General features: G+C 42.5%; 1 protein-coding gene across 7 annotated transcripts in view; it reads right to left on the bottom strand.

Annotated features, from left to right (window-relative positions):
• The window catches only part of ACACA (acetyl-CoA carboxylase alpha), a 1,131,726-nt gene that overhangs the window by 848,980 nt on the left and 269,666 nt on the right, over positions 1–13,080 (bottom strand). For all 7 annotated transcript variants that reach the window (XM_086954890.1, XM_086954892.1, XM_086954891.1 and 4 more), the window contains one exon: positions 1,219–1,369. In XM_086954890.1, coding sequence (XP_086811016.1) covers positions 1,219–1,369 — 151 coding nt within the window. The remainder of the gene's footprint in view (positions 1–1,218; positions 1,370–13,080) is intronic.

The following is a 13,080-nucleotide window of genomic DNA, read 5'->3' as shown; positions in this document are numbered from 1 at the left end:
GAGATGGCCTTCTGAGTCCGTGAATTAATGTCTTACAGATTTAAAGGTCCACTCCCATTGGATTTGCGATGCACAGTTTCACGTGCCCAATCTAATCCACGAGAGCCCTCCGCTCCGGATATAAAGGTAACCCAACCCGCTTAAACACAGCAATAGTAGGGGATCTTTTACAAGAATGAGGTACAAACTACTAAAACAAACTTCGTTTCTTATTTTCTGTGCAGAATCAAAACATTGAGAGAGCCCTGAGGAGAATCTGTAACTAACTACAGATTCGAAACGCGTCGGCAAAACGGCAGACAAATTCCAGAATTAGTGTCCCCCCCCCCCTTTGTTGGGTTTAATCATTCTTTGGTTTGAAATAATTTGATTTGTCTTCTGATTACTGCCGTAGACATTTCTTGTTTACCTGTCTCTGGTTAACAGTGGCCTGACTAGCTCTCAAAAAATCAACTATTTTTGCATAGAGTCAAGAAATAGCATTCACATGAGAAGTTTGTTGTGTATAGTATATGTGATATATGTCCAGTTGGTGTAAATATGTGTAAATGTTTTTGTATTTTTTGTAAATATATTTCTGCAAATGATTATGAAGTGTTCTTCTTGCCCATGAAATTGACACATTTCAATTGAAAAATATATGAATAAAAGGGTTAAATAATATTACCCATACAAACAAATTGACCCGGCCTTTTGTTTGTTAGTCTCATGAGCGCTTAGCGAGACGAAATAAGTGGGAGGGCTAGCAAATTGTTTTTTGTACTGAGCACTGAACTACGGCACTCAGACCAATTACAAGGCTACATCGCTGTCATTGGCTATGGAGAGCCTGGGTGTGTTTCCTGTTGAAGCTACAGCAGAGGGACGACTGAGGAGAGGCACTGCGAGGTAGCAGCGAGAAGGTACATTTTAGCATCTGCTTCCCTCCCCCTTATGCCCCCCATCCCAGAACCGTGTCGGCGGCCACTGGGGATATCTCTAAATATGACAGGCTGCCCTCCAAAGTCTAGATCTGCTTCATCGCTCTAGGGTGATGTATCACTGTGTGAGTCAAACATTCAATCCACTGGTTTATTTGTGAATTTGTGATACTAAATAGGATAGTAAATTGGTGGATGCATGGTTTACACAAGATGGTTAAACTATATAAAAAACAGAAGGTTTAGCGGCTGAAATCAATAAGCATGACCAACAGTTATTTGAATTGTGCAAATATACCTCAATTTCAGCGAAACATTGCCCTGCAAAAAGATGTCCGCCATCCTCCACCACATACTGGATGAGCTTCCCCGCGGAGGGGGAGCGCAGGATGGAGGGATCATTCTCCTTCTCAAACACACAGGTCTTGTTCCCAATTGTAATGCGGTACCTGAAAACAATATACACTGTCAAAGAAGGAAATAAGAGGTTGCTCAAAGCTTAGTGTTCGTGGCATCACTGTTTATCGGTCAACTACATCCTCTTTTATGGGGAACAAACCCGAGTAGACCAGGCTTACTCCTGCCTGGAGGGTGGCAAGGGTTACAATTTCTAGTTAAGGTAGAAACTATATCACTCACAATAACTAGAATGTCCAAGTACTGTTGTTTTAGCAACATATATACACAACGTATTATTATTTACATAATATGGTTGCTTTAACACGTTTTTTGTTAACTGCAATAATTCTACATAGTCTAGAGAGTTACTTTATAATTCTAGGCCTAGAAGACGAGGTGCATGCAGACAGGCTTGACAGGAAAATCCAGGTTTTATGAAACACTTGTGGCTCTTTAGTGCGAGCAGAAAAAACATTATTTATCTGTCTGATACATAGCAATAGCTGTCTCAAAATAGTTTATAAATATACAGATACAATTAAATATATGATGGTTCAGTTACAGCATAAAGTGCTTACAAATATTTGAGTAGGTGAAATGTGCGTTAGAAAATACATCATTATTTGGGGAATAAAGTAAGTTAAAATCATCATATGTGAAATAAGGTGGAAGGTCTGGATTTGGCTGTGACGCTAAAAGCAGTTGGATGTTTCACACAAAAATGATGTTGAAGAGTGGCTGAAGAATGTACTTGAGAGTCTGTTTAACAATGTTTTATTGCATAACTCACAAGAAGCCCTTCTAAGCGTTAAGGAGTATGATGCCTCACACCACGGCGAAAAAAGAGAACACACAGGGGGCGGAGAGGTCATGATTTGTACAGGAGCCTGAACAGGATCACTATTGAGAACAGTGAGGACCCTCCATCACAGTTTCTTAGCATCTCTGGCAGACTTCAAAGCGGCATCCTAAGATGCTACGGTCACTCGCTTCCATTCCTTTGTGCCAACTTCCAGGGCTTCTCTTCTCTCTCAAGCAGGCTAGGACTTGTTCCCACTCAAGATTCACCAGATTTCACCTTGGAGGTTATTGGAATGACATGTCTGTCATCTCTGAGCCTTCTTCTGTATTGATCTTGTGTCACATTGTTGAAGGATTTCAACATTTTCCGGATTGTGATTTTAGTGATTCAGAACTCAGATGCCGGTACACTCCAGGCCTGAAGACTGGATGACAACTTTTCTATCTGAAGGCATAGCATAAGTCGGATCTATTTGTGGGCACAGGAAGCTGAACATGTGTTGGTTGCAATATTTGGTTCTGTCAGGTGAGTAACACGATTGGTTGGAAGGTACAGTCAGACACGGTGCAAAGGTTGCAACCTTCTCGTAGACCATTTTCTGTTTTTTATGTGTAAATGTGATCTTCATAGAGCGGCTCACAGAAATACAACCTTTTATTTCTGCGCAGAAAGACTAGCTTGGAACAAGTTGATTCACATGATAGCTTGCAGTCAGCTTAGTCAATCAGTTCAGTCCTCTCTTTAAGTCCATGTATTTACTTTGCTCGAACCTTCAACACCACGTTCTCAAAGGATGGTCGTGGGCTTCCCTCCAGCATACAACTGGCCATCAAGATCAGCATGGGGTGAACCCCTTGGGGAGCTTCTTTTGGTTATTAGAATGAGTTGCCTTTACCGTGGCCTAGTCTAGGTTTGTAGTTGCTCCATCTGGATTACTAGGTATCCTTATAGAGCCATTTAAAGCCTGACTATGGGTCGTCCCTTGAGGTTTATAAAGTGAATTGTCATTTTGTAAATCAGATTGACTAGCACTCTGCTCTTTCAGAAGCTGTTTTATCCATTTCTGCATCGCGCTTAGCATTCAACCTCCTCTTTCTCACATTCCTGTTCACAGCCTGGGTACTCGTGCACATCTTTATTCCTCTGGGTGTAACTGCGAACTTAACATTCTAAACATGAACTTTATTCATCACACCCGAACACTTACGTCACAGTTCTACAGAGTCCATCAGGAAACAAAAGGGTCCTGTCATCACTAACTCACAGGACACTACATCTCCCCCCTTGTTAAATAATAAATAAATAAATTACACACAGACACACACAAACACACAAATACACATTACAACTACTCTATAAGTCGTCGTGGAGCTCCAACCAAACACCCAGATCGTGTCCTCTGAGACTGTGAAGAGCAGTGTCCATGACTGGGACTGGTCATGTAGGGGCGGATGCAGTCAGGGGGCTTTTTACCATCTCAATCAAACTAGTCTCATCTTTGACATCAAAGACTGGCGAATGATGAGGCAGAATCCTGAACTGCAAAGAATCTCACGAAGTGGACTTTCCAGAACGGTGAGCAGTCACCATGCGTCCTTTACTAATCGCAACTTTGAAGTGTTCAGCATCAAAGGGAGCATCAAGTTTCTGTTTTCTCATTTGTCACACCAATACTTTAACTTCTTCATTGAAATTAGTGTTCTTGGCACATCAACACTTGTTGGCATATACTTTCATCTTTTCATTATGGCACAAGTCTGTCTGACGAAGTTCACCATCTGTTGTAGATCTTCTGTTGGTCTATTGTACTAACTTAGTCGTCATGGCTCTCATGAACACCAAGGTAGCAGGACTTTATTTATTTATTTTATTTATTTTGAAACTTGTAAAGCAAGCACATTCCCAAGGGCGTCTCGGCGCTACGGACAGAGCAGAAAGAGACAGAGTTATTGATTGAACAACCAGGTCTTTATTTTTCTTCTGAAGGCCAACAAGGTTTGGCATGATCTAATCTCCAACGGGAGCGAATTCCACAATTTTGCAACCGAGACAACAAAGCGTTGATCGCCCCAAGAGGCAGTTTTGGTCCGTGGCACTGACAGGAAGTATGCATTGGAGGATCGGAGAGGTATGTTGTGGGTATGGATGGCTAGAGATTTTAATAAGAACTGAGGACCTAAATTTCGAGAGGCTTTGAAGGCAATACAAAGTGCCTTAAATTTTATTTGGTTCCTCACAAAGAGCCAGTGGTAGCTTTTGATTACATGTGCAATGGGTTTGAATTTGGGGGTTCCTGACAGCATTCTGGCTGCTGCATTCTGCACAGATTGCAATTTTTTAATAACCCTTATTTGTGCGTTAGAAAAGAGTCTGTTACAGTAGTCCAAAGAGGACATCACCAAGGCGGCGACCAGAGTCCTTCCTGAATTGGGAGGAAGGTATGGAAGGATCTTTTTGATTATTCTAAGTTTGTGAAAGAACGCTGAGACGATTGCGTTCGTATGAGATGCAAAGGTCAGTTTATCGTCAAAGATTACGCCCAAATTCTTGGCTTTAGAGACGGGGTTTGGTGGAGGGCCGAGATCTGACGGACCAGATGGGAGAAAGCTTACCAAAAATCATAACCTACGTTTTTATCAGAGTTAAGTTTGAGACAATTGCTGGCCATCCAACTACTGATTGCCAACATGCCTTTTGGAAGCTGGCTGCTATCCTTTCTCCATTGTTCTTTATAGCGAGCACCAGCTGTGTATCATCAGCGTACGATGTTAGGCCCATCCCATGTGCCTTGATGACTCTGGCTAAGTCAGATACATAGATATTAAAAAGCGTCAGACTTGGGGATGAGCCTTGTGGAACACCGCACTGTAATGTCATCTGGGCAGAATGGAAATTGCCCAGTGTTACAGTCTGGGTCCGGTTGGAGAGAAAGGAGGACAGTAGGTCTCTTGCTTTGTCCTGGATGCCCATTGCAGTGACACGGTCGATCAGGATGTTATGATCAACTGTGTTGAATGCAGCGGAGAGGTCTAGCAGGATGAGAACTGCCGTCCCTCCCTGGTCAAGAATAGATCTCATTTCCTCTGACGCCTTGATCAGTGCAGTCTTGGTGCTGTGACTTTTTTGAAATCCGTATAGGGTGTTGTCTAGTCGGTGATGATCTTCTATGAACTTAGAAATTTGATTGTTCATTAGTTTTTCAACCACTTTGGCCAGGAAAGGCAGATTAGCAATGGGCCTATAGTTTTTGGTGTCCTCGAGATCCAGATAGCATTTTTTCAGGAGGGGTTTAAGTATGATATTTTTCCAAAAGGTTGGATATGTGCCAGAGAGAAACATTGAGTTACATATCTCTGTCAGTACAGGGGCTATGATTTCGGTAACTGGGGCAAGAACAGCTGGTGGACATGGATCATTGGCTGAGCCGGATTTAATGGAGGTCATAGTATTAATGACTTGGGCTATGCTAACTTTTTGAAATTGCACTAAAAGAGGCTCCGGAGTGTTTGCAAATGAGAATTGAGCAGACAAATTTCTCTGAACAGAGAAGTTGGAGTAGATGTTATTACCTTTGTCATAGAAATAGTCTGCTAGGGAATTGCACAGTGTTTGTGAGGGTGCCGGGGTGGTTTGTGACGCTTGTTGTGAAACCTTAGTTACTACTTGAAAAAGTTGTTTGAGTTTTTAGCAAGTTCGAACTGCGCGGTGAAATATGTACTTTTTTCATGCATAATAATTAATTTGTATTTTGCTAGTTCGTTTTTATAGAGAAGTTTTTCTTCATTTGTGTACGATTTTCTCCAGTGTCTTTCCTGATTTCTGCATTTTTGCTTTGGTTCTCTTAGTGCATTGGTAAACCAGGGGGCAGATTGAGAGCTTCGATTTTTAGACATTAGTTTAGTTGGCACTAGCTCATTCATGGCATTAGAGAGCCAGTTAGTATAGGCTGTTGAGGCTATATTTGGGTCATCCGAAATCGTAGGTAGTGTGGAGGACAGATGTTCCGATAGCTGTTGCTTATCTAAATTTTTTCAAGCCGTAAATGCAACTGTTCCATTCACCGGAGTATTAGTAGGCAGAGTATTAACAAGTAGTATATCGAATATTACTGCATGGTGATCGGACCATGCTAAGGGCAGGATTTCTTTTATAGAGATGTTTTTGGAATTGGAAAATAGACCGTCCAGAGTGTGACCGGCCTCATGAGTGCTGTCAGAGATCAGCTGTGAGAGACCCAGCGACTCTAGTTCTGATATTAAAGATTTAGTATCCTTATCATGTAGACTTTCTAGGGGAAAGTTGAAATCACCTAAAATTGTGAAGGTGCGTTCGGCTGCTATGGACTCCAGTACATCACTAAGTGTGGTCAGAAATTCCGTCCTACTTCCCGGGGGTCGGTAGAGTAAGATACCTTTAAAGATTTGGGAGGGGGTCAGTAAGATGGAGAAGTATATTGCTTCACAGGTAGTAAGTGGGACATCGTGTGTAGTAGTCGTGAAATTGCTGCGATAAATTATTGCTAACCCGCCCCCTTTTTTGTCTACTCTGTCCTGTCTTACAATGTTGTGGCCCTCTGGGGTGGCCACTATCAAGTCTGGTTCGGATGCCAGATGGGTCCATGTTTCGGTGATAAACAGAAAATCTATTTTATGGTCAGTGATTAAATCTGCAATCTCCTCTTTATGTTTGGCAAGTGAACGTGCATTTATGACAGTAGATACTATGTTAGTTCTCTTTTTGTTGTTAATATGAAGGATGGTGTTAGTTTTTAGCCTTGCGTCAGTGCCTGCTTTAAAGTGACAGTGAGTGCAGGCTTTTGTTCGCAGTTTAGGCGGGCCATCTAATATCAGCTGGGTGCAAAAACGGCTAGCTGGTGGGCAAAGTTGTAACAGTTCCATACCTGAATAACATTTCCTCGGGGCTGATCGCTGCTGACCAGGGGGTATGACCCTGGGCCCGGTCCAGGCACAGACGGGTGAAGACAGGCTTGCCTTTGGCGCGCCTGCTGCGCGTGGGTGGTCTGTGGGCCCTATATGCTGGTGGTGGCGCCGAGAACTGGAGCGCTGACCCCAGCATCCGCCGGAAGTGGTGTGAATCTCCCTACAAGCCATCCGAACAATCGGCACAAGCCGTGTCGGACCGGAGCTAAGGAAATAAAGGCAGCCGGTAGGAGGTAGCAAGTGTGGAGTATTTCAGGGCTAACGGAGGTTAAAAATTAATTTCAGCAAAGATAACAGTATTAAAAAGACCTGAGCAAACAAGCAACTAGCAGCATCTATGGTCGTTCCAGCTGCCGCGTCCGCTGCGAGTGCGTGGTCTGGTGGCCATATATGCTGGTGGTGGAGCCGAGAACTGAGGCGCTGACCCCAGCATCCGCCGGAAGTGGTGTGAATCTCCCTACAAGCCCTCCAAACAATCGGCACAAGCCGTGTTGGATCGGGGATAAGGGAATAAAGGGTAAGAGGTAAGCAAGTGTGGAGTATTTCAGGGACAACGGAGGTTAAAAATCAATTTCAGCATAGATAACAGTATTAAAAACACCTGAGCAAACAAGCAACTAGCAGCATCTATGGTCGTTCAAGCTGTCTGCTTTCACCTGTCATTGAACAAGGAGTCGACCGGTCAGCTCAAAGAGCAGCATGGAGATCCACTTTCAGATCAAGATTCTCCAATGTAGCATGCTGGACGGTCTTTATAAGTGTGCTCATAAAGCGTTCAACAACGCCATTTGCTTGTGGCCAAAGAGGTGTGTGCTTTTCTGATGCTTCAAACTGAGATGATTAAAGTCTCTAAATTCTCGACTGCTGAAAGGTGGGCCATTGTCAGACTTTAGAATTGAAGAAACAACCCATGTTGCAAAAATGCCGTTTAACTTTGAGATGACTCTTTATTGAGTGTTCGAAGAGCTCTTCTACCATTGGAAAACAGGAGTATTCATCGATAACCACCATCAGGTGATGTCCATTGTCAAGAGGACTAAAGAAATCAACAGTGATTCTCTCCCATACATGTTTTGGTAAATCCAACAAGTTCAAGGAATGTGGAGTGGTTTTGGGAGATAAGAAATTCACAAATTACTGGCCTTCAACTCTCTCTCTCAAGTCTGTCATCAAGATGAGGAAACCAAACTTGGTCTCGGAGAGCATGTTTATTGACCTGTTTTTGCAGACAATTATCAAACCTTGTGAGACAACACCTTCATGAGTAACGGACAATTCATCTTTCAAATTTTTAAACTTCTGATATTGGCTGTCATGTGTGAAAGGTCGAATGTGCCGCTTCCAGGATTGAAATGCAATAATGTATTTAATATTAACATGTCTCTATCTTTGCTCGTCGCAGTAATGATTTGTTCTAGTGAAATAGAAGCAGGTGTACTGGACATTGCAATAAAGTTAATGTAGGCTTCAGCCGCTTTGGAATGAGTACCATGACACTGTTGTAGCATCCTCCCCAGCCTAGGTACTCATTAATAAATATGCTACACACAGGGCTTGGTATTATGTCTGTATTCCTCTGCGTGCAACTACAAACTCAATATTCTAAACATTAACGCATTCATCAAACCCGAACACTTACATGACAGTTCTACAGTGACCATCATAAACCAAAAGGGTCCTGTCATCGCTAACTCACAAGACACTACAAAAGACACTACAGTCAGGGTATCTGCTCTCGTAGCAGGCCTCTTTAGTGGAAGTGAGAGTCTAACATTAATCAGATGTATGGGCAGATATGAGGCCTAAACTTTGGTGTAGGGCTACTGATTGCACATATCGCATCTTTCTCCATTATGTGTCAGTTACACTCTGCCAGAACAGGAAATTCAGCAAGAATGAGGAAAACTCTGTGAGACGAGAACAGAGCACTGGAATGGATTTACTATAGAAGAGGATGCAACCATCCAAGGACCAACTGACCACTCAGCAAAGTCCAAGCACGGATATATGATGTTACAACGCGGACTTTTACTCCGCATACCGTTACAACGCGGTTTTTACAACGCGGATACTGTAACAACGCATGTATTTACAACGCATTTTTTTACAACGCAGGTACCTTTACAACGAAGACCATTACAACGTAAGTATTGGTAAGTATATGTTAATATTAATAATATAATAGTAACTTAATTTTAAAAATATAATTTAATGTAATTTTAAATAATTTAATTTCCGGTAATTATTTTAAATTTAAATTAATATTACTTTATTTTTACCATGTACCCCTGTACCCCAGAAACTGAAAACTGACCCTAAACCCCAAAAATAAATTAAAGTAATTTTATAAAATATAATTTAAATTAATTATTGAAAATAAAAAAAAATATAACTTTATTTTTACCCTGTACCCCAAAAACTCAAAACTGACCCTCAACCCCAAAAATAATGCAATGTAATTTAATTTAATTTATTTACTATTAAATAATTTAATTTAAAATTAAATTTAATTTATTTTTTCCCTGTACCCCAAAAACTGAAAACTGACCCTGAACCCTAAAAATACCCCTTTACCCAAAAACTAAAAACTGACCCTGAACCCTAAAAATACCCCTTTACCCAAAAACGAAAAACTGACCCTGAACCCTAAAAATACCCCTTTACCCAAAAACTGAAAACTGACCCTGAACCCTAAAAATACCCCTTTACCCAAAAACTGCAAACTGACCCTGAACCCTAAAAATACCCCTTTACCCAAAAACTGAAAACTGACCCTGAACCCTAAAAATACCCCTTTACCCAAAAACTAAAAACTGACCCTGAACCCTAAAAATACCCCTTTACCCAAAAACTAAAAACTGACCCTGAACCCTAAAAATACCCCTTTACCCAAAAACTAAAAACTGACCCTGAACCCTAAAAATACCCCTTTACCCAAAAACTGAAAACTGACCCTGAACCCTAAAAATACCCCTTTACCCTAAAACCCAAAACTGACCCTAACCCCTAAAAATACCCCTTTACCCCAAACATATAACATTTAAAAAATAACTATATACTTACCAATACTTACGTTGTAATGGTATGCGTTGTAAAGGTACCTGCGTTGTAAAAAAATGCGTTGTAAAAACATGAGTTGTAACAGTATCCGCGTTGTAATGGATGCGTTGTAACAGTAGTGCGTTGTAAAAAATGCGTTGTAACAGGTGCACACCTCCAAGCACAGATGGACATTATAGCCACAGCATTTGCTCGCAAGCATTGACTCATCCCACAAATGTGTTACTTTCAACGTTGCTCTTGGTGAGAGGGTTTGTCCTCTGCAAGACGACTAACTGGTGGGAAGGGAAAACATCATTAACAACTAAGGCATTACTACGCGTAACGTTTACTATGGGAGACTTACCACGTAAACGTCTTTTCCACACATATGCCTTCCACGATCGTCTTTACCACGCAATAATCATTCCGGTCGGGAAAATAAAAAAAAAGCCTAGGATTAAAAAAGGAGGGTTGGGGGGGTCTCCCCCCATAAAAAAACGAACCTGCCGTGCAGAAGAAATCAGCGTTGTTAGAGAGGAAGCTGGAATAAACTTCCGCTTTCTCTTTACGACGTACGAGCGACGTGGTAAAGGCGATGCGGGGAAAACGAATTCCGTTGTAACGCATGCGTGGAAAAGGCATGCGTTGCAACGGAATACGTAGTAACGACATACAACCGGTGGGAAGAGGTAAGGGGCCATGGTTATCACCACACAATTCAGGAGCAACTGTGTGAAGGTCTCACAACGTTGGGAGGCCTTCAAAGCAGATACTACCTCTTCTGTCATGCGGCCTGTGCTTTAGAATAGTTGTCATAGATATGTGGTGGCAGGGTATAGCTCACACCTCAGTTCTGGTCAAGTGCAAGGGCTCACAGTGGGTAACAGGCCACCAAACCAAGATGCTACAGTCTGGTCACACTCATCGACCTCAAGTCTACGACATTCATGCAAGGGTGAGTTTCGCGATCAGGGTGCAGGGCCTCACAGCCCATCAGGTGAGAGACCTATCAGGGCCTGTGAACATTAACCCCAAAGGACTTAGAACTAATGACTTGAAACATTCAACACATCCTCACGCGAGTAATGACTTGGAGGGTTCTAGGGCTAATAACTACCTTGCAGGTAGTAATGATCTGGGAATATAGACTTAGAGGCTTAAGGGTTAAATCAGCATAGAACATTAACTCATGTGTGCCTGTTAGCAAAAACTGCAAGCAGCAATGCCTCCCAGTGGTCCAAAAGTATTGACTCTTAGGGCCAATCAGGCCAAGATCATGGGAATAATGACTTCCAGGACTCTGGTGGGAAGGGCCTCTGGGGCACCGCATCAACGTATCCACATGGGGGTGAAGAAAACAATGATTACTAAAGAGTAATGAGTGTCAGGAGTAAGACGGGCAAGCCCTCAGAGACAAGAGGCAGTGAGTGAGACCCGACAAAAAAAAGACACCATAAGGAACAAGGAAGAGCTGCAGGTGCACAACAATACACAGATAATAAACTCCACACCACCATGTCCAAAATATCTAAGAGCTGAACACACTAACAATGGGGTGCACAGGGGCAACATAACTGGGGGAACCCCCAGCAAGTAACTGGTGGGTAGCATTACCTTGAATACCAGAGTTTCAGAAACAGCACATAAGGTATAACACCAGGAACCTGTGGCTGTGACATCTGAAAAGTAGAAGTATGGGTATGAATTGGCATGGAATGAGGGATCTGGGCGGTGAAAGCCTCGGTTAAGCAAAAAGAAGCAACACTCGTAAGGTAAGGTATAACACCAAATACGTATGGCAGTGACATCCAAAAAGTAGAAGCACAGGTATCAAAGGTCAAAAAATGGGAGATCTGGGCAGTGAAAGCCTCACTGAGGTAAAAAGTAGCAATACAGGAAGGCGTAAGACCGATGAGCTATAAGTGCTGGGCACTGAGACTCAGCACTTGGAAGTAATCAGAGGAAACAAAACCTAAGTTCAGGACACCAATATCATAGGGATAGTACCAGCAACTCCAAAGGACATAGCATGTTGGAGTTGTGGCCAGTGACATCTAAGTTTTGTCCACGGACACAAAACAACTAGAAGATGGACAATAGAACGCCTATGCCAGGGGAATAGAGGAAGCCTCTGGAGCTAAGGGCATGAACACCAGTAGGCATAATACCAGAGAACACACTGACAATCAGGAGTTAAAGGAACGAGAGCCAGTGCCCATAATACCAGGGATCTGAAAGTGGCACAGACATCAGGGGTGACTATCAAGAGGTTTGAGCCACTGAGAAAGGAGGTAGGGGCAGATACAAGAGGCCATAACACCAGATTACTGACATCATTGACACTCAGGAGTGATGATCCAAATATCAGACAGCATAATACTACGGATCTGGAGTCACTGAAACTCCAAAGCCAAGAGCACAGACACCAAGGGACTAATACATAGAGGCTGGAAGCACAGTTACCAAGGGCTAGGGACGCGGACACAAATGATATTCAAGAAAGGAAGACACAGACACTCTGGAGTCAGGAGCACCCCCGCCATTATGTGTATTATTTAGAGGATCAAAGCAGTATAAAATGCAACATGGAACTTTTGAGGGTGAATGCTTGATCTACAAATGAGAACCATAACAGAACTCCTAGGACTCCATGTACTTCAGAGGGTTCAATGATTAGGATCTGAGGTTTTGACATACAAGAAAGAGGCATGCTGACATGGGAATGCACAACACTTTCAAACTATAGATTTTGCTTGAAACAATAACTTCACACAATAGTGCATAACACAGATACCCTTCGGGCGCTGAATGCTAGAAACTAGAAGAGAGCACCATAGAGCTTAAGGTCAGGAGATATGGCCATATTCTGGGTTACATTCACTGACACCAAAGGTACAACAAGTTTGTCAAAGCAGTGATATACAGGCATTCAAAGTACCACCAGAGAACATAAAATGTAGCAGCTCCAAGCCTGGGT

The sequence above is a fragment of the Lissotriton vulgaris genome, chromosome 2_1 (assembly GCF_964263255.1).
Source record: "Lissotriton vulgaris chromosome 2_1, aLisVul1.2, whole genome shotgun sequence".
NCBI classification, from domain to species: Eukaryota; Metazoa; Chordata; class Amphibia; order Caudata; family Salamandridae; genus Lissotriton; species Lissotriton vulgaris.
The sequence above is the reverse complement of the archived record's forward strand: the minus strand, read 5'-3'. Positions and strand labels throughout refer to the sequence as shown.